Source organism: Micropterus dolomieu, linkage group LG10 (genome assembly GCF_021292245.1).
Source record: "Micropterus dolomieu isolate WLL.071019.BEF.003 ecotype Adirondacks linkage group LG10, ASM2129224v1, whole genome shotgun sequence".
Lineage (NCBI taxonomy): Eukaryota > Metazoa > Chordata > Actinopteri > Centrarchiformes > Centrarchidae > Micropterus > Micropterus dolomieu.
Genome location: NC_060159.1, coordinates 9,710,385 through 9,729,057, shown reverse-complemented (window position 1 = coordinate 9,729,057; position 18,673 = coordinate 9,710,385). Strand labels below are relative to the sequence as shown.

At 41.1% G+C, this 18,673-nt stretch overlaps 1 protein-coding gene across 2 annotated transcripts; it reads right to left on the bottom strand.

Annotated features, from left to right (window-relative positions):
- Nucleotides 1-11,622: 11,622 nt before the first annotated feature.
- Nucleotides 11,623-13,212, bottom strand: LOC123977766 (homeobox protein OTX2-like). 2 transcript variants are annotated; one of them, XM_046060723.1, is made up of 3 exons: nt 13,104-13,212; nt 12,698-12,849; nt 11,623-12,249 (listed from the first exon to the last, which is right to left on the bottom strand). In XM_046060723.1, the coding sequence occupies exons 1-3, from the start codon at nt 13,210-13,212 to the stop codon at nt 11,623-11,625; spliced, it is 888 nt and encodes a 295-aa protein (XP_045916679.1). The 2 variants fall into 2 exon arrangements, with proteins under 2 accessions (XP_045916679.1, XP_045916680.1); XM_046060724.1 differs by having other exon boundaries at nt 13,116-13,212.
- Between the last annotated feature and the right edge of the window lie 5,461 nt (nt 13,213-18,673).

Here is an 18,673-nt window from a genome sequence, read left to right as displayed (position 1 = left end):
GAGCGCAACCTGAATGAGGTCATAACGGGATGGGGTCATTAGCAAAACAAACCCGCTGACCCCGTGGGGCAAAAGGAGGCGAGGAAGAGGGGCAAGACAGTAGCAGAAGATCTCCCCCCAACATCCCGCCACTTAAACGCCTCTTACTCTTCACCGCCATCCAACAAGTGTAGGAGGTCAAATGTTTTGAAATGTGCCTGAACACTCAGATTGCTGATAGTTCATGTGTTGATCAGCTGTAGATCCGGATCTTTGTATTTTTTTTTACTTCACCTTACTGTAATTTTTCTAATAGGTTTATGTCATTAGAATATATGTAAATGACACTGAAGCATTGAATTACATCATGCATACAAAAGCTAGACTGTTACAGTGATGAGCTGATGGCTCCTCTCAAGCCGCTGGATGGTGTTTGTAATATTGCGTTCCTTTGTATATAAATGACTCGCCCAAAACACGCTGAAATGACCTGTATAACGTAAAACATAATGTTACTTACTTGAGATTCCAAATAATAATAAGTGTTTTACTTTCAAGGTTCATATACTTGAAACACATTTTAAAAAGTGACAAATCAAGAGTATCTGGTTCCATTTTATGCATTGAAACTTTGAATACCTTAGTGAAAAGTGGTGCTTGTGTTCTGTTTTTACTTCTCAGACTAAATGTGGCTTACCTTTATTATATACATCTGTTTTCTCAGTTTATTTCCATTGCCTTTTTGAAGTGCCCTTTTTTGCTCTTGTTTGAAGTTGTGGGCTGGCAAGACACAGATTTAAAAAGAATGGTTAAAGGGGAGCCCAGGGGAACTGAATCAAAGCTCTGTGTACAATAATGTTAAAAATAACTAAGAGAATGATGTAGTAAATCAATACGTACAGTAACTGACCTCATGAAGAGCCTGTTTTGAACACACCTCAGACTACAACCAAACAAATGACTAATCGTGCTTCACTGAATCCCTGCACTCACTATTCTTCACGGGACTTTGTGTAGAGAAAGGCCTCTTGAGTCATCTTTGAATTGACCCTTTTGGTTGCAACTTAGAGCATGTGGCTTTGAAGAGTGATTGTTGTTTGTGTTTATGTTGTCCACGCTGTTGTTGCTAATGGTGATGTTGTGTTTTGAGGACCTTTCTTGGTGGTGATCGCGTGTTGGTTTCTCCGTGTTGACGTCATAGTGTTTTTATAGTTGAAAAATAGGACAGCAGATCTGTTGTGGGTCACAGTGGAGCAGGCATGGCAAAACACATCCCTGGGCACCCCCCACCTCCCCCCTCCACACCACACACACCTTAAAACCTATTGAAACAACTAGTCATGTGAATGGTGCAAAAAAGCCTTCCTCAATAAACATAATAATCCACAGAATAAATCCACCGTTTAAAATATCTCCTTCTGCACCAGTACTGTCTCTGTACTGCATCCAGAGTCATTATTTCCCAAACTATGAAAATACTGAAGATGCTAAAAGTGATTAGCGGTAAGGCTGTCCAGTGTGTGTGTACGTGTCCTTTGTTGGCCGAGGGCATATTTGTGTTTGTGTATCGCCATTGTGACGCGTGTAATCCGCATGCTCTCTAATCCCAGAGCAGGTGGCCAGGCGTGTGGCGGCTGTGGGGGCGACAGAGAGGGCACACTCCTCCTGCTCCCCTAAACACACCCACACTAATGCACTCACACACATATGATTGATCCACAAGCACATATAACACATAACACATCAATGCCTGCTCCATTCCCTTGTGCTTTATATTACCACGGGGGGGGGGGACACACACACATAAAGACACACACCTGCACACACAGACATACATACACGTGTGCGCCCTGTTACTGGACTTGTAACTGGAAAAAGGTCTCCACGGGGAGGCACGTGCCAGCATTTCCAGTCCACCCCTCCCCAGCCGCCACCTCCCTGCATGTGTCCACAACAGACACGCTCGCCTCCAGGAGCTCACTGCTGCCCTTAACAGGTGGGCCGAGGCGAGGCGGGGCAGGGAGAGAGGCATCTGTCAACAAACTCTGCATCCATCCTCCTCTACTGTACTACCTCTCCATCTGCCCTGAGAGACACAGAGGGAGGAGGAAGGTGTATAATCCAATGGAAAGGAGGAAACTGTGATCATCAGGCCTGTCCTGCAGCTTACCTGCTTTTGGTTTATCTTTATAAATCACGTCCTATTTGTCTCCTAATTGCAGCAGGTTATGGGCATGAATGGAGTTTGTAAGATTTTCTACACTACGGTTTTCTGACAAGCAATGGGAAGCCCATTGACCTGTGACCTCTGTATAGTAACATATTCTGTTGGCACATTTTTTATTAGGGGAAAAAAACATCAAAATGTCCATTAAAAGATCCCACTTCTCTACTATCCATTTGTGTGCTGATATTTTTGCCAAAATATGGCTAAATGGATTGCTTCCATTAGTAGCACACATGTTTAGTTATCAACATGACCAACATAAGCAAACACAATCTCATTATGGTTAGGCTCTGGTCACAGTTTTCCAAGATTGTTTAAAAAAACCTGTTGTCGATTTCCAGTTTGTACATATATAAATAATGTGCTTCCCTTTTGGATAAATATGTACAATGTGACAACAGGCTCAAATTTTAAGCTTTTGTTAACAAAGATCAAGTGTGGCACCAACCATTCGTTTCAAGTCTGATGATTTTAGCAACAGGCTCCAGTCATCCCTGCGCTTGAGTGAACAATGAAACCTAATAATTACACTGAACTGTAACTTCCTTAGTGTTTGTGTTAGAAGTCATATAGTATTACTCTTGAGCCAAATACAAGACAGGTAGCATCAGATTAACAGGTTTATATCAAACTTTGCTAGCGAAACAACCACGGTGCAGGTGTGTTTTTGATTTCATTATGTTGCTACCCACACTGCCTCCTCCTCGCTGTCCTATAGCTTCCTCGACAAAGCTTCACCAAGTCATCTATTTGCATCAAATGCTTTTAGCTTCAGCTTATAGATGTAAATTTGTCCATTAAATGCATGTAATCTGTTATTAGAACATCTCCCTTTTGCTATTATAAGGAGATTTATGATCCCTCCCCTGCTAATGGTCTGTTCTCATAAAGGCAGGAGTGCTTTGTTGGCTGAATGTCCACTGTCGGCATAATCCAGGGTTGTAAGGTCCTGAAGCTAAATGGATGCGAGAAAGAAACATTAACTAGGCATTGACTTTATGTGAAGCAGTAATTCTCTAATGGCAATTCATTTTTATTTATTTATTTTACATATGCTGGATTTTCTCTAAACCTGTAATCAGCTTTCTGATTTATGTCTGTGTGTGTATGTGTACAACATATGTGTGTAGAAGTGCTGTATTTTCCTCACGTAACAATATCTCATCATAATAAATAACTTGGCTCCCATGTGTAATTCCAACCATACGATAGGGACACCCAGCTCAAATCATAGCACCACTCAAAAGTCATTCAGTTTATCATTTCACTAATGCTTTCATTTTAAGAGGTTTGCATACATTCATAACAGGCTGAAGTCTTGAAAATCTGTTAATTCTATATAAATTGAGTTATTAGTGGGTGAGATTAATGTACAGATAATGGTACAAATCAGATTTTTATGATTTTAGAGCAGGGCTATGCTCATCATGGGGTCTATATCCTTAGCCTGCAGGGTTTTTACACTCAAAGATACAAGAAGTCAAACAGCATTTAATTGATATATAAAGGACTTGAGAAAAGATGGGAATACACACATTACAGCCTGTGGCCTGTGCACAATGTATTTACATGATCTTCAGATGCTCTCACAGAAAATCTTTAAATGTTTTAGCTCATACAAAATGCTTTTGTGTTTGGCGGAGTGTCCCTCTCCTCACAAGAAAATTAAAAACATGCATGCAGTGTGCCATGGTAGCAGTACAAAAATAGCATCAACAGAAGGTGAAAGCAGCTATTATTATTGTAGAAGCACTCAGGAGGTCCAGTTAGTAAGCACTTTCTGCAGCAATTTTCATGGGGAATTGGAAAAGAGCCAAACAAATCTTAATAATAAACAGCCCCATGATCCTAATTGTATGCACAATAACAACAAACTCTCCATGGGCACCTAACAGAATCTGGCTCGGTCAATGACTCCAACAGTAGTATCAAATATATCTCTAATACTGTGTGTATATATATATATATATATATATATATATTATACTTGAGATGTTCACTTTGTTGTACAGGGAAAACTTTGGCTTCGTTCATGTGTGTTCTGTTTGATGATGCTAAGGCAAATGCAGTGACCACTTCCACAAAACATATACAAATGCAAAATACTGATCATCAAAATGACAATAATTAACACTTTAGGCACACATAAGTCACCTAATTCAATTACTTGGTATTGACTGAGCTTCAGTGTAGGTGAGTACATTTACTCAAGAACAGAGACATTTCCCCTCTAAAATGCTCAGATTGTTTCAATTAAACAGTTTAAGGCCTAAAGTGGTACAATGACCCAATATTTAACAAAAAAATGCAAAGATTACAGACAACTTTCAAAATTCAAATTGCCAGTTTTTTCCATAAATCATTTCACGACCCCTCAGATTTATACTGAACAAAATTATAAACGCAACTCTTTTGTTTTTGCCCCCATTCATCATGAGCTGAACTCAAGACTTTCTCTATGTACACAAAAAGCCTATTTCTCTCAAATATTATTCACAAATCTCTTGAAATCTGTGAGCACTTCTCCTTTGCCGAGATAATCCACCCACCTCACAGGTGTGACATATCAAGATGCTGATCAGACAGCATGGGTATTGCACAGGTGGGCCTTAGCCTGGCCACAATAAAAGGCCACTCAAAAATGTGAAGTTTCACTGTATTAGTGGGGTCCGGGGGGCTCCGGAAACCAGTCAGTATCTGGTGTGACCACCATTTGCCTCACGCAGTGCAACACGTCGGCCCAATCCCAATGTCCCCCCTGAAGCCCTGAACCCTCACAGACTTCACTGACGTCACTTTGCCACTTTATCACCTTGACAACGCTGAAACACGTTGCACACTTTTTATTTTATGTTTTTGCCTGATTTAAAGTCCTGCAGGCTCTCGCCCTAGAGTGGAGGAGAGGTAAATGTAAATTAATCAATACACTATTGTTGGTCAAACAGCATCATTAAGCAAAAACTAAAATAAATAGTTGAATAAACCAAGTGTGTAATAAGGTGATTGCATTCCTCTGACTTCATGTGTTCTATGCACCATCTTAAGTTAAGAAAACTTTCAACAATATTAATATCAGTGTAGGTGTTGATGCTTGTTTGTTTACTGTTTTCTTCTTCTCTTATAACGCAGATTGGCCGTGATATTTCTGTCGCCTGCGAGCTTCCCCTGGTAACCCCCATGTTTCACATCATACCGCTATGAACTGTGGGCAATTCCCTCAGCCAAAGTCTGCAGAAATGCGGGCTTACGAAAAGGGTCTATAAAGGGCTCAAAATGTCTGCGAGAGAGACCTCGCGCACTTGACGATTTGACAGTGGGACAGCCCTAAGCCCTCACGGACTTACCATGAACGCGCCTCAAAGTCTATGAGTCTGTGAGGGTGGACATTGGGATTGGGCCATCTTCTTCACTTAGAGTTGATCAGGCTGTTGATTGTGGCCTGTGGAATGTTGGTCCATTCCTCTTCAATGGCTGTCCAAAGTTGTAGTCTGGTCAAGACCCCGATGAGGATGACGAGCATGCAGATGGGCTTCCCCGAAACAGTTTGTGCAGAAATTCTTTGGTTATGCAAACCGATTGTTGCAGCAGCTGTCTGGGATGCTGGTCTCAGATGATCTGGGAGGTAAAGATGCTGGATGTGGAGGTCCTGGGCCGGTGTGGTTACACATGGTCTGCGGTTGTGAGGCCGGTTAGATGTACTGACAAATTCTCTCTCCAAAGGCATACAGAATGTACTGACAAATTCTGAATGCCTTTGGAGAGAGCTTATGGTAGAGAAATGAACATTCAATTCACGGGCAACAGCTCTAATGGATCTTCCTGCAGTCAGCATGCCAGTTGCACGCTCCCTCAAAACCTGCGACATCTGTGGCATTGTGCTGTGTGATGGAACTGCACATTTTTGAGTGGCCTTTTATTGTGGCCAGCCTAAGGCACACCTGTGCAATACCCATGCTGTCTGATCAGCATCTTGATATGCCACACCTGTGAGGTGGGTGGATTATCTCGGCAAAGGAGAACTGCTCACTAACACAGATTTCAAGAGATTTGTGAACAAGATTTGAGAGAAATATGTGTGTTTTGTGAACATAGAGAAAGTCTTAGATCTTTGAGTTCAACTCATCATGAAAGTGTTGCGTTTATAATTTTGTTCAGTGTATCTTGTGAACCTTCAAGGGGGGCCAGCCCCTTAAGTTTGGAGTCTGGACGAAGATATCTAACTGTATAAAGCACACTAGACCAGCTACTACAGTGAAATGCTGCGTACTCACTGATGCAATAGTATTTACAATCTAATAATGTCACTCAAAGGTGCCCTTTTTCTACTGAACAACTACTTTTAGTTTTGATACTTCGAGTACATTTTACTGATAAGACTTAGGTACTTTACTAAAATTTTGAATGCAGGAGTTTTAACTTTGATAGCGTACTTTTACATTTCCCTTGGGTACTTTTACTTAAGTACAGGATCTAAATACTTCTTCCACCACTACTGAGCTTTTTCAACAAAAACAACAGCAAGATTTACCGTTGAAACAGCTCCAGAAACACTTTGAGAACTGCTTCACTTGACATGTCAACTCTGTGCCTTGTTTACAGTTTCCAGAAAACAATGTTTTACAATAGAGCTAAATTGTTTAATGTAAATCTGGTTCATAATTGATATAAATACCTCAGTCAGTTTGGTGCATTTGTTCAAAGTTTTAAAGACAGAAACTATTTCAACACTATTCCAACAGAATGACGAGAAATGCCAAGTTTCCCTCCATCCTCCGTTAAATTTACAGCATAGAAAGGGAGCTGTAAACGAAAGCCTATAAATTAACACACGTTCAGCTGCACCTGCTTTTGGGTTGCTTTAAGTCCCATTAAAACATCACATGGCAACATTTAGCATGTGCATCTGATAGAATTGAGTTTAATCTCATCAAATTGTGTAATCCATGAGATGAAATCACCCTAAACATTGCAGGGCTTAACACAGTTAAGGAGGGTCATGGAAGAGTTAAGGCTGTGTACTTTGTACCATTTACCATATTCCTCAACCGTCAGTCTGACAGGAGTACAGAAACACTATTGTTTCAGTCATCTAAATGAGATTCCATGACTGTTGTTGCAGCAGATGAATTATGTATGCGTTGCCGTTTTTGATATGTGATAGACATCGTCTCTTGGGGAATGTAGGACACATACTTATGCATAACAATAGTCTTCAGTTATATTCTCACCAACAAATTGGCCGTTTATCTCTAATGTTCTTTTCTTCATAAAAGAAACTAGAGTCATCTTGTGCTTATTTTATGCAACTGCTGTCGAGAAACCAGGTCCAGATCACAAGTTACCAAACAGCGGTAACTGTATTAAAAAATGCAGGACTGTTGCCCCGCTACTTTGACTAATTCTTTATTCTTAAAAACACAAAGTCATATGCCTGTCAGTGACATTGTACAGCTGATAATACCATAGCCTATTTAAATTAACTCTGATAGGCTTGTTTAAATCATGAATTGTTCAACATAAACATTTCTTGATTTTTTGTGTCATGCCTTTCGTCGTTCCAGACAATAATTGACATGTTGGTTTGTTCCCAATAGGCCTGTTGTATTGGTCTGACTCAAAAACCAATCACCGTCTATAAGCTGACTATAAAAAGAGCTTTAAAAACAGGATGCATGATATGGTTTTCCAAAGCTGATTCAAAGCCAATCTGATATATATTCTAAATCAGCCATCACTGATATGGATTCAGTTGGATTCAGTTTTTATGATTTTATTCAATTCCTAATGTGACAGATATATTAAGTGATGTTAAAGTGAGTTAGAGTCTGAAAAAGATCACAAAAATCCATACTCCAACATTTGCCTATATTGGCAGAAAAAAAGAACTATTGCTTCTTAAAGCTCATATTGGCATGATAGATCAAATCATGAAACTCCCCTAGACAATAATTATTATATTATGTTATCATTATAAAGAGACATAGTGCAGAGGTACAAGCTATAGGCCTATATTCGGTAATAGATGGTAGCCTATTGCCAAATACCCAATTATTCACCAACTATGTAAAGATGCCTCTTTATGCTATGTTAGTAGTAAATCTTGAATCCAGTCCCTCTCTGTTTTTTTTCTCTGTATAACATTATGGTAAAATGATCTCTTTTAAAAATCACGTTTAAATTTAATTTAAACCAATCGGAAATTGTGTTGTTACAACAGTCACATAAATTATAAATCAAAGGAGGAAAAGGTAGGAAGCAAAATATGATTTTAAAAAAGTCATAAATAATAAACAAAATCTAGAATTGAATATGCCTACATTTTAAACTGATGTTAGAGACTGAACTAAAAGAGGACTTACTGTGTTAATATGTATAGCCTATACGCTGACCACTACATTAGTAGTAGGCTGTATGCAGTATGAGCCATTTAAAATCATATTAAAGCTCACAAGGCTGTCAATACCTCACAAAAAAACATTTAAGGCCATATAAGAATATTTCATCATGAGAAAGAACACGTTCAATGTATGGCAAGACATAAGTAGGGAGGCCTATGCCTTGCCTAACTTGTTTCTGTCTGGCACAGGAAAGTAGTTCGGCTAAATGTTGCTCATGAAGAATGTTATGTAGCTATTCTGACACTTTTTTTCAGAAACTAAAAACGGTGTCAGTGTTACATCTGCTTACATGTTTGTCAGCAGTAACAGAAGTAAAGTAGGCTACTGATCATTTGGAGTAACGGGCCCATCGCCTCTGTGGAGCTGGATCGGGACGCCCCCTCCAGCGGAGGTCGGATCTCCTCTCCGCCGGCGGGGAAACCTGGAAATCCCAGGCCGCGGTGAAGCGGTGCCGCTTGGGGAAAGCTTTGCCTCCGGCGACTGTCGACAAAATGTGCGGTCGCCTCGGCCAAGAACAAGCTTCCGAGGCTCTTTTTTATTGTTTAACATTCTTAAATACGATGAGAGGATTAATGAAGCGCGTCTGCCGGACCCATATGTCCTCTTTAGTGCCACTTGTGCTTAATTAAAACCGAATGGATAGCCTACTCGGGGGCCCCTGGTCCTCCTGCTGCAGGAAGACTGACTTACTGCTTTCTGCTGACAGTTATTATTGAACCTGTTGAAGCTTTTAATTTGACGCTGAAATAAAAATAATATAGGCCTATATATGATATTTTTCATCTCAGAACTTGTCAATTATAAAATGTAAAAGCTCTCATCTTTATGAACGCAGATTTGACAGTTTTATTAATCATGGGGGGTTCCCCCTATATTGGCCTATTATAGCCAATATTTCTTCCATTAGGCTATATAAAATCAATAATTGTGTTCTTCCTCAACTGTACATCGCGTCCCCAGCTGTTTCATGTACATTGTTTTGTAGATTTAGATTTGTCTTAATTATTCTCGTCAGCATTTGGGTCACGATTTTAGTAGGCCTGTGTGCCAAAAGTTTAATGTGGTACAAACATATTTCCCAGTGTTATCCATAAACATTTTTAAAATCAATTATGTTTTATAGCGTGCACCCTAGACAACAGTCAGTTGTTTGTCGCTCTGTAATGGTGTGTCATTTGGTGCTAATTGGGGGTCAATGGGAAACAAAGCACGCAAAAAGTCACGCCAGCGTTATAAGAAGCCTCACTGACATCTCCTGTCACATCCTAATTAGGCCGATAGCACGGGCCCCCTTCTTCTTCTTCTTCTTCTTCTTCTTTAATCCGTGCATGAGCCCTTGGACTAATCACAATCCCTGCAACAGATGCTTGGATACATTGATTTTGATCGAGATTGTTGTATTACAGCGAATGCCAGAGAATGCCGGTTTCAAGGTGAAGGATTTAGGATTTGGATATTAGCCACATATAGGCCTAGATGATCAATGATGTAGTAATTCAGTTTATCTCTTGAAATATCTGATAACTAAAGTTGAAGCAGATTGATGAAAATTAGGCCTATGTCTAACCACTTGGTTATGTTTTTTCTGAAAACGTGGTACGCCTATTAAAATTGTAGTAACTGTAGTTTATCCACCATGGATCACAAATTGAGTTATTGTTTGAGTCCTTAACCCCCACTCCCGTCTGCTGTTAGCCTTTGTGTAGGCCTATAACCCGTCTTGAAATGCACGTTTGCCTCTGGACTCTTTAGCAGCAGAGCTCATTTCACATTTCTCGTGTGAACTGGCCAGCGGCGCGCCCTGAGCCAAAGAGCAGCCGTCAATAGAAAATGGTGGATTATCTTCTTTATGAGACGGGATTAACATAGCTGTGCCATAATTCACATTCCTCCCCAGACAAAAATCAAGGACCCTTAAGTAGTAGTAGCATATTAGAAATAGGCTGTAAAAGAGGGAAAATTATAATAACATTTGATAATTGACCTTTACTGACACGTTTAATGTGAGATTTATGGCAAACCAAAAAGTGTCACATCTAAATTAACAAGTGTATAGGCTATAAATTAAAGGGGGTTCCCTCCTCAGGCTTGTTGTTGCGGTGTGGTATGCTGTGTGCAGAAACAGGCGATAAAAACTAGAATGAACACAGAAGCTTTCGATGGATTCACACATGCAGGCAGTGTTGGATCAGGTCAAGTGGTTTTTATTGTTATTTAGTGTGTTTGTGGCTTTCTTGCCGCACTTCACAGCGCAAATGGACCTTGCTTGCTGCGCTCCATATTCCATTCAACTAAGATGTCCTAATAATAAGTTATCATTTAACACTCCAGACATGGAAATAAATCTATCAAATTCACAGCTGGGTTTGTGGCGCATGTATGGCGCGAAGCAAACTTGCATACAAGTAGAACAAAGAATCACAATTTTAAAAGAAATCTAACACGGGGGGAAATAATTCAAAAACATAACTGACATTTATGAGCACACGCAAACGGACTGATTGTCTCTTATAACTAGTTTTAAACATATTTCTCATAAATTAATAGTGCATCCAGGTTCAGGTCAGAGCTGCTCTCTCTCACTCACACAAAACACAGACACACACACATGCACAACGCTTTGATCAAAGGGGCCCTTCAGCGTGCCAACAAAAAAAAAAAAAAAAGGAGAGGGGAGTCTTTAAGGAGCTTAGAAGAAAACCTGACCTATTCCTCATACTCAACCAAGTTATGCTTGGATCTTTCGCTCTTTTGATCCTTTTTCCTTTTGGTCAACACATTTGTTCCGTGTCCTTGATCAAAGTTGGGGAAAGTCGGTCTGAATGTTCAATAAATTAACCCAACAAGTGAGACAACCGGCCGGCAGTCCTGCTCTGCTCTGCCCGAGGTAGAAGTTGGGGCCTGTAGCCGTGGAAAAAAAACGTCGCACTTGTTGCTACCAGTCTTTGATTTTGATTAGTCTTTAGGCCTATAGTCTGCAGTTTGAGAAAAATGTCCATTTAATTAGCCTATCTCCTCTCACAACACTTGAAATTTCCAAGCTGCTTGGTCCTTGTAATCCAAACAGTCCGCGTTGAAATTGAGCTTCCATGAGGAGGCTGTTTGGTCCTTATAGTCCAGGCAGTCAGCAGCGCCGCTGAAGCCTAGCCCCGCCGCCCCGTACGCCGACGTAGAGAGGGAAGACGCGGGGCCCAGGTGGCTGGACACCCCGTTGCTGCCCATGGGGCTCATGGCGGAGCCCGCGGCGGATAGCTGGTGATGCATAGGCGAAAGGTAGGAGCCGCAGTCCATCCCGGTGAAGTAGGACGAGGAGCCCGTGTAGCCCTGGTTATAGCCCGACGCCTGGGTGTAGGTCATGGGATAAGAGCGCTGCATGCAGGAGGAGGAGGAGGTAGACAGCGGATCGGAGAGCGGGGAGATGGAGGCCGGGCTCCATATAGACACCGGCGCCGCGCTGCTGCTTACAGCCGGGAGCGAGGTGCTCGTGGGCGGCGTGAACTGCCCGCTGGCTCCGCTCTCTGAGCTGACCTCTCTGACCGGAGAGCATTTCTTTTTCACCGGCTTGCTGACAGCCTTGTTCTGCACTCCACTTTGGGTTTGCTGGGCCTGCTGGCGATGTTTGGCTCGTCGGTTTTTGAACCACACCTGAAGGGAAAAGGCGTTTAAATTAATTTCATTTAGCTATAAAAAACAATCCTTTGACTGTTTCCAGAATAAATTTAGCCTAGCCTACTACTAATTGGTAGGGAAAAAATGGTAGGCTATATTGAAAAATGAGTTAAATGTGATCACAAAGCCAAATCAAGAACATAAAAAAGTGTTATTTTTTATATAGCCTAGGCCTATTCGTAGTTTTCTAAAACTTAGTCAATTTACATCTAAACTTTACTCGGAAAATAGAGAGTGAGTTACTTAAAGCAAGTTAACTTAAATATCATCGTCTCAATAAGTGACTGTTATCAAGCACTTCTTCAACAATGGGACACTTTGCCCTGAAGTGGCGTGACTCCCCTCTCAAGAGACAAATGACCGATTATCGAGCTTCCATAAATAGACAGTGTGGTTGACGTATTTTTTTTTGTCGGAGACTCACCTGCACGCGGGATTCAGGCAGGTTGATCTTTAAGGCCACCTCCTCTCTCATGAAAATGTCAGGGTACCGAGTCTTGCCGAACAGATTCTCCAGCACGTCGAGCTGAGCCCGAGTAAAGGTGGTCCTCTCTCTCCTCTGTTTACGAGGGGTTCCTAATAAGAAGAGGGGAAAAAGCAAAGGTTGTGGAAATAAGAATATGAATAAGACATCTTGATCATTTAAAATGACCAACCTATAGCCTATACCAACTTCTGTACCTTGATTGCAGACAACTGTCTGACAATATAACATCAAATATATAGGACTATATTTTATACATGATACTTAAACATGCTTTAGTCATGAAAATAGATGCACTGGTTATGAAAAAATAGTCTACTAGTGTCTGGTGTTATGGTGATATTACCTTGGTAATTACCTTGATATCCCATTGAAGGATGCAGCAGGTCCACTCCTGAGGTAGATAAGCTCAGTCCGTTCACCGTGTACGGCGGCTGCTTCAGATAAGACATCATGCTGGCAACCGGAGGAGGGGGCACCAATGAGAAGAAATGCGAAAAATGGGGCAGAAAAGAGTGTTTTAATCCTCTCGCGTCTCCGTTCTGTGTTTCACCTCGTCTCGATCAACCTGAAGCAGGACACGAAACGGGGAGGTTTTATGGTCGTCTAGATTGGTCTGTGTCCGCTGGGTTTTACGCGCAGCCTTTTACGCACCACGGTGGGTTTAAAGAAGTGGGCGTCCTCGGACTCGCAGGGCTCTTAAAGCCGAGTGGAGACCCCCAGCTGGACTGAGGATGCTCTGTCTGGCTGACAGGCGTTTACGCCATCACCCCCCCACCACCACCACCACCACACACACTAACTGCTACTATGACCCCGCCCCTTACCACCACCCCCCCTCCCAAAAACACACTCTTCTTCTAGCACCACCAAAACAAAACATTGTCGTTAAAATGCGCACACTCGTTGGGCCCCAGCCGGGCTCTCAATTAGCATATACCCACAGGTTAGGCGAAGCTAAATAGACAGCTGATTGGGGGGCCATTTGCAGAAACAAAGCCCACTGTTGACCGATAAGTAATGCTGATAACAAAAGACTTAAGGGAACAAACAAAGAATCCAATACTGCAAACTGAGAGCTCATTCAAATACAACTGAGCATCTTCATTTCTATATCTGGGGCCTATTGTTTGTTTCCACTAAAACCCTTGTACATTCAAATGTAGCGAAATTAAAATACGAAGGACAACTTTAGCAAATAATTAGAAACATGGAGGCATTCTCCAAAGTGAATTTTGACTTATTATTGACATTCCTCGGGGCGATTCCCCCTCCTTTCCTAATGAATTGCTCCCGGTAATTAGATTTGGAAGGTGAGACCATCGAAAAGTGTTGATTAGAGAGGAGCACTTAATCTTAATCTAAACAAACAAGGAGATGGACCACTAAATTTATCTCTAGGTAAAAGTTTTACAGGAAAAACGTAAATTTCAATCTCATATTTTACATCAGAAATGATTAAGCCCTATTGGTGAAAGGACCTCTTTTACTAAACGAGGTCTGGTTTAAAAACATTTTATTAAAAGCAAAAATTCGGACAAATTATTAAAACTTTTAATGTCCAAAAACACACCCAGATAACATATACAACTCAGCAATATTCTGTTTTAGGAATATTATAGAAATATCAACAAATAAGGTATAATAGGGGCACAATATGAATTAATAATTTGTGAGAGAAATGTTCAAATCTACATAGGAATATTATATAAATATAGGTTTTCATATGTTATTAAACATGTATAAAGCCAATATTAATGAATTAAAGATGATAATGTAATAGTATATACATTAAATTCTCCGGTGTTAGGCCATTGTTAGGTTGAATAGCCTTTAGGAAAATACTCAACATAAAATACAAGAAATGTCCAATGTTTATTATAGGTGTTAATATTTTCTTTTTTAATAGTTAATTAGCCCATATACCAGATGCTGCTGTGTGAGGCCTCTCGTAACGTTTCCAGTGACACCTACCTGTAGAATAAAGTTCCCAGGACCCCAGGGTGCTCCTCTCAGCCGGACCCCTCGTTTTTATAGAGCCAATAACGGCCACTTCTATACTCAATCTGTCACTTTTTTTTTTCACCCCCGGCTACCGGTTGTTGCACCACATCCGTTCAATAATAAATACCCTACCCAGCCATTAATTATTATTGGCTGCAAGAGATTTTTTCTACCTCCTTTTTCTGTAAGAAATTAACGAGATAATCCGGACGGCACGCGCTGGCCTGATTACAGGACGCCAGCCACGACTCCGCATTCAGGCCTCCTTAATTTTCTGCGTCACGAAAATAAAACAAAGACTGGCATTGTATTTATCAGACCAGCTGACTGCCAGACAACCCCCCCCCCCACACACACACACACACACATACACACACTCATTGCCCCCAACCCTAGCACAACCAACCCTACAACTCACTTTCCCAAACTGACACATGCACGTTCATCTGGACCTTTGAAACTATTATTTTTAGGATTGCTTCGGCCCAGTTACCTCCTGTATGTTTCCTGTTGTGTCTTTAATATAGCAATAATAGGCTAATAAAGTCAGCAGTAAATTAAATACTTGTGAATAATATGATGAATAGGCTAATACAAATAGACACAATCGATATTGAACAGCAGAAAATATCTGTTTTTGTTTAGACTTGACTTTATTCCAACAGTTTGATTATTAAGCCTTTACAATGAATTTAATAGGCCTATGCCAGTCAGAGTGTATTAGCCTAGCTGAAGTTGTGGACTTCTCCACCGGCCTGCTATATTAATCGGCTGAATGGCCCTTTGCTCCGAGCACGTAGCCAGCAGAGGCGAGAGGGAGAAAAGTTTTAAAGCACGCCTACCCAATTATCTCCCTGTGGGCTATCTGCATTTCCATCGCACGCAGCTCCTGGTGGTTTTCACCGTTTATAAAAAAAACCCAGCATATTTTAAATAAATCACTTACTTCAACTGGTTTATTAACGTCTTTTTCTAAACGCCTCTCTCGGCAGCGCAGTGGTTACATCAAGCGGCTTTGATTAGTTTCCTCCCGGGTAAGCTTGTTGGATGCGGATAACACTAAGAGATGCTCGGTATTTATGGAGGGAGAGGGAGACTGCGAGGAATTTTAGCAGCCAATGGAAATGAGAGGAAATATGATGGGCAGAGGTGTGAGAGGAGGCAGCAGCTGGAGCAAAGTGGCCCGGCGGTGGCAACATCAGCTCCAAAGCACCACTGTTCCCCCTGACTTTCCTGTGCTACCGTTTTTTATCAAGTAAAAACAAAGCACATATTACAGAACACCTTTCTTAGCAGGAATAATCACGTCTACACTTATTTTTTTAGCAGGGGATCAAGTGTTTACCCGTGTAGGTGTTGTGCATTAGCAGCCAATCAGGGCCGAGCACCTGCATGGAGCTCAGTAAATCATTTTGATTTATAACATAGTCCCGCGCTCACAGTTAAGACTCGCAAGGTTTAAGCTGCAGCGTGCAGATTTAATTGTCAAAATAAGCTGAGCGAGCAAAACTGAAGCAGTGTTTTGTAGCGAGAGGTGAAAATAACTTCTTGGGGATCTGTCACGGTTTGATTCTGTGTAACCCTATAAAGGAGATTTAAGGGAGGGGGGACGTGAAGCTGTGCACCCCACCACCAACACTTCTGTGTTATTTTTTTCCCCCTCAAAACAAACAAATAAACAGCAGCCTAAATTATTTGCCGTTTAACAAATTTTCTGGCTTACACCATGAGCCACTTGAAAAATGATTATCAGTAGAGCTAATTCTGCTCTGCTCTTCTCGCTGATCTGTAGGTACAGTGCTCGAATCCAATGGTCCCAATCCAGTGTAGGCTACAGTTATTTTTTAAAACTGGTTTCATAAAATTTAGACAGACGCTGGCCTCATCAGCTGCGCCGGAAGGTTTTGATTGATGCTCCCAAACAGCAGCAGGTTAGAGAACTAATTAGGAGTCTAGGCCTACATGCCAGATGAACAGACTGTGGGGCTGCTGGATTCTTTGACAAAACTAAAATCAATACGACCTTTTAAACTAGACTATGTAGGCTAGGCTACTCTATAGAAAATCTTTAACAGTATTTAGCCTGGTATTTAGGATGGATGGACAGCCTATGGAATATCTCATTGTTTATGATTTAGTGCAGGAAGTCAGTGTTGTCAATAATGATACAAAAAATAAACGTTTTGTTAGCTATTATTGCGATTTCATTTTGGTCATTAGTGGACTAAAAATGTTTTTAATAACCCCCCCCCATGTGCATTTTTATGAGCGTTTTCCCATTTTCCCTCAGCGATCGTACTAAAACAAACAGCCTAACCGAGCTTAAGTATCTGGTCCCCATGTTGTCCCACAGCTATGTTCTTGGCTCACGCAGAGTCCTTTCATCTTCAGCTCTGATATATAATTCATCGGAAAATATCTAATAGCCCTGGGGACCGTTTCAGCTAAACGGGTCCGTGGTTGTAAAAAGGTGAAGTCGCTTGTTAATGTCTGTGGCAATGTGCCCTCCCCCTGTCTGCGGGCCATTTGACGGAGTCACGGTTTCTAGTATGATGTGCTGCCTCCTCTCTCCTGCAGCAGCCTTTTGTTTGCTCCTATATAGGACTGGGTAATATTACTGACCACAAATGGTGGCAAAAATCTAAAGGAGAAAACCGTTCTCTATATTTTTTCCTATTTGCTACTATTCCCTATATTCTGAATAAAGATTAGCGGATGTGGTTCCTTGGTGCATTCTTAGCTGTGAAGGACTTAGGGAAATAGTTCTTTTTTTAAGTGTTTGCTGCTGAGAATACATTTAATTGACCTTCAATTTATTTTTTCTTATCACTGTTTATTTCTATAATCTTTTAATTTATGTTAAAGGGGCATTCTCCTGAGTTTGCTTTGTTGCTACTTACCAACAATTGGTGGTGCAGAGGAATGAATTGAATTGACTGAATTTCAGACATTATTTTGCTCTCAGTAAATAGTAAACTATCAGTAAAGTCTCTCTCTCTCTCTCTCTCTCTCTCTCTCTCTCTCTATCTATCTATCTAATCATGTTAGTGCTCAGTATTAGTGGTTTCTCAGTTTTGCACCATTCATTTCAGTTCACATCAGCTGTCCATCTCAAGGTCAAATCAATGACTTGGCCCACTCAACCAACCCCATCTGTTACACACTGGCACACACACACACACACACACACACACACACAGAACTGTACCTATTGCACATTATGACTGTTTAATGTTGCCATCTGCACAGCAGAACTCACATTGATAGATGTATTGATAGGCAGAAGCATTACATGTATTGATGATTCTGTAACAAAGTGAGCGTCTATTGATATTGAATTACTGTATTATCTGAAGAGTCTACATGCGCTTCGGCCAGCAGGATGACATAGCTGGATGCTATTTTTGTCAAAATGTCAGTTGTAGCTTTCAGGCCCCTAAAGGCCCCCTCATGGATGTGGGGCCTAGTCGCAGGGCTAGTTGGTAAACTTGCAAACGCTTGTCAGTCACAATAGCACTCTGAGCTCCTTTCTATTTTCTCCCTCCTTGCATTTTGTTCTCAGAGTTGTACATCATTTCATTCAATGAACAGGCAAAAAACACTGGCTCATGAAACAATAAGTTAACACTCTTTATTCAAGAGCTGTAGGCTATTGTACAACTTGTTTTATAACTGTGTAAAACCATGCCTTTTCAGTATCTGGCAGAGGAGAGTTAAATAAAAACCGAGTGGTGCAACACAGCCACCCGGAGTTGGAAAGTGCAAAATAGAGTTTCCTCCCTTTTGCACATTTTTCGGCACTCCCTTCCCTCAAAGGTCTCAGCACTGTCATGATGGCTGTTGGTCAGTTCTCATGTCAGAGTTCACAGAAGTTGGATTTGACACAAAGGATTTGCAGGGATTTTGAATGTC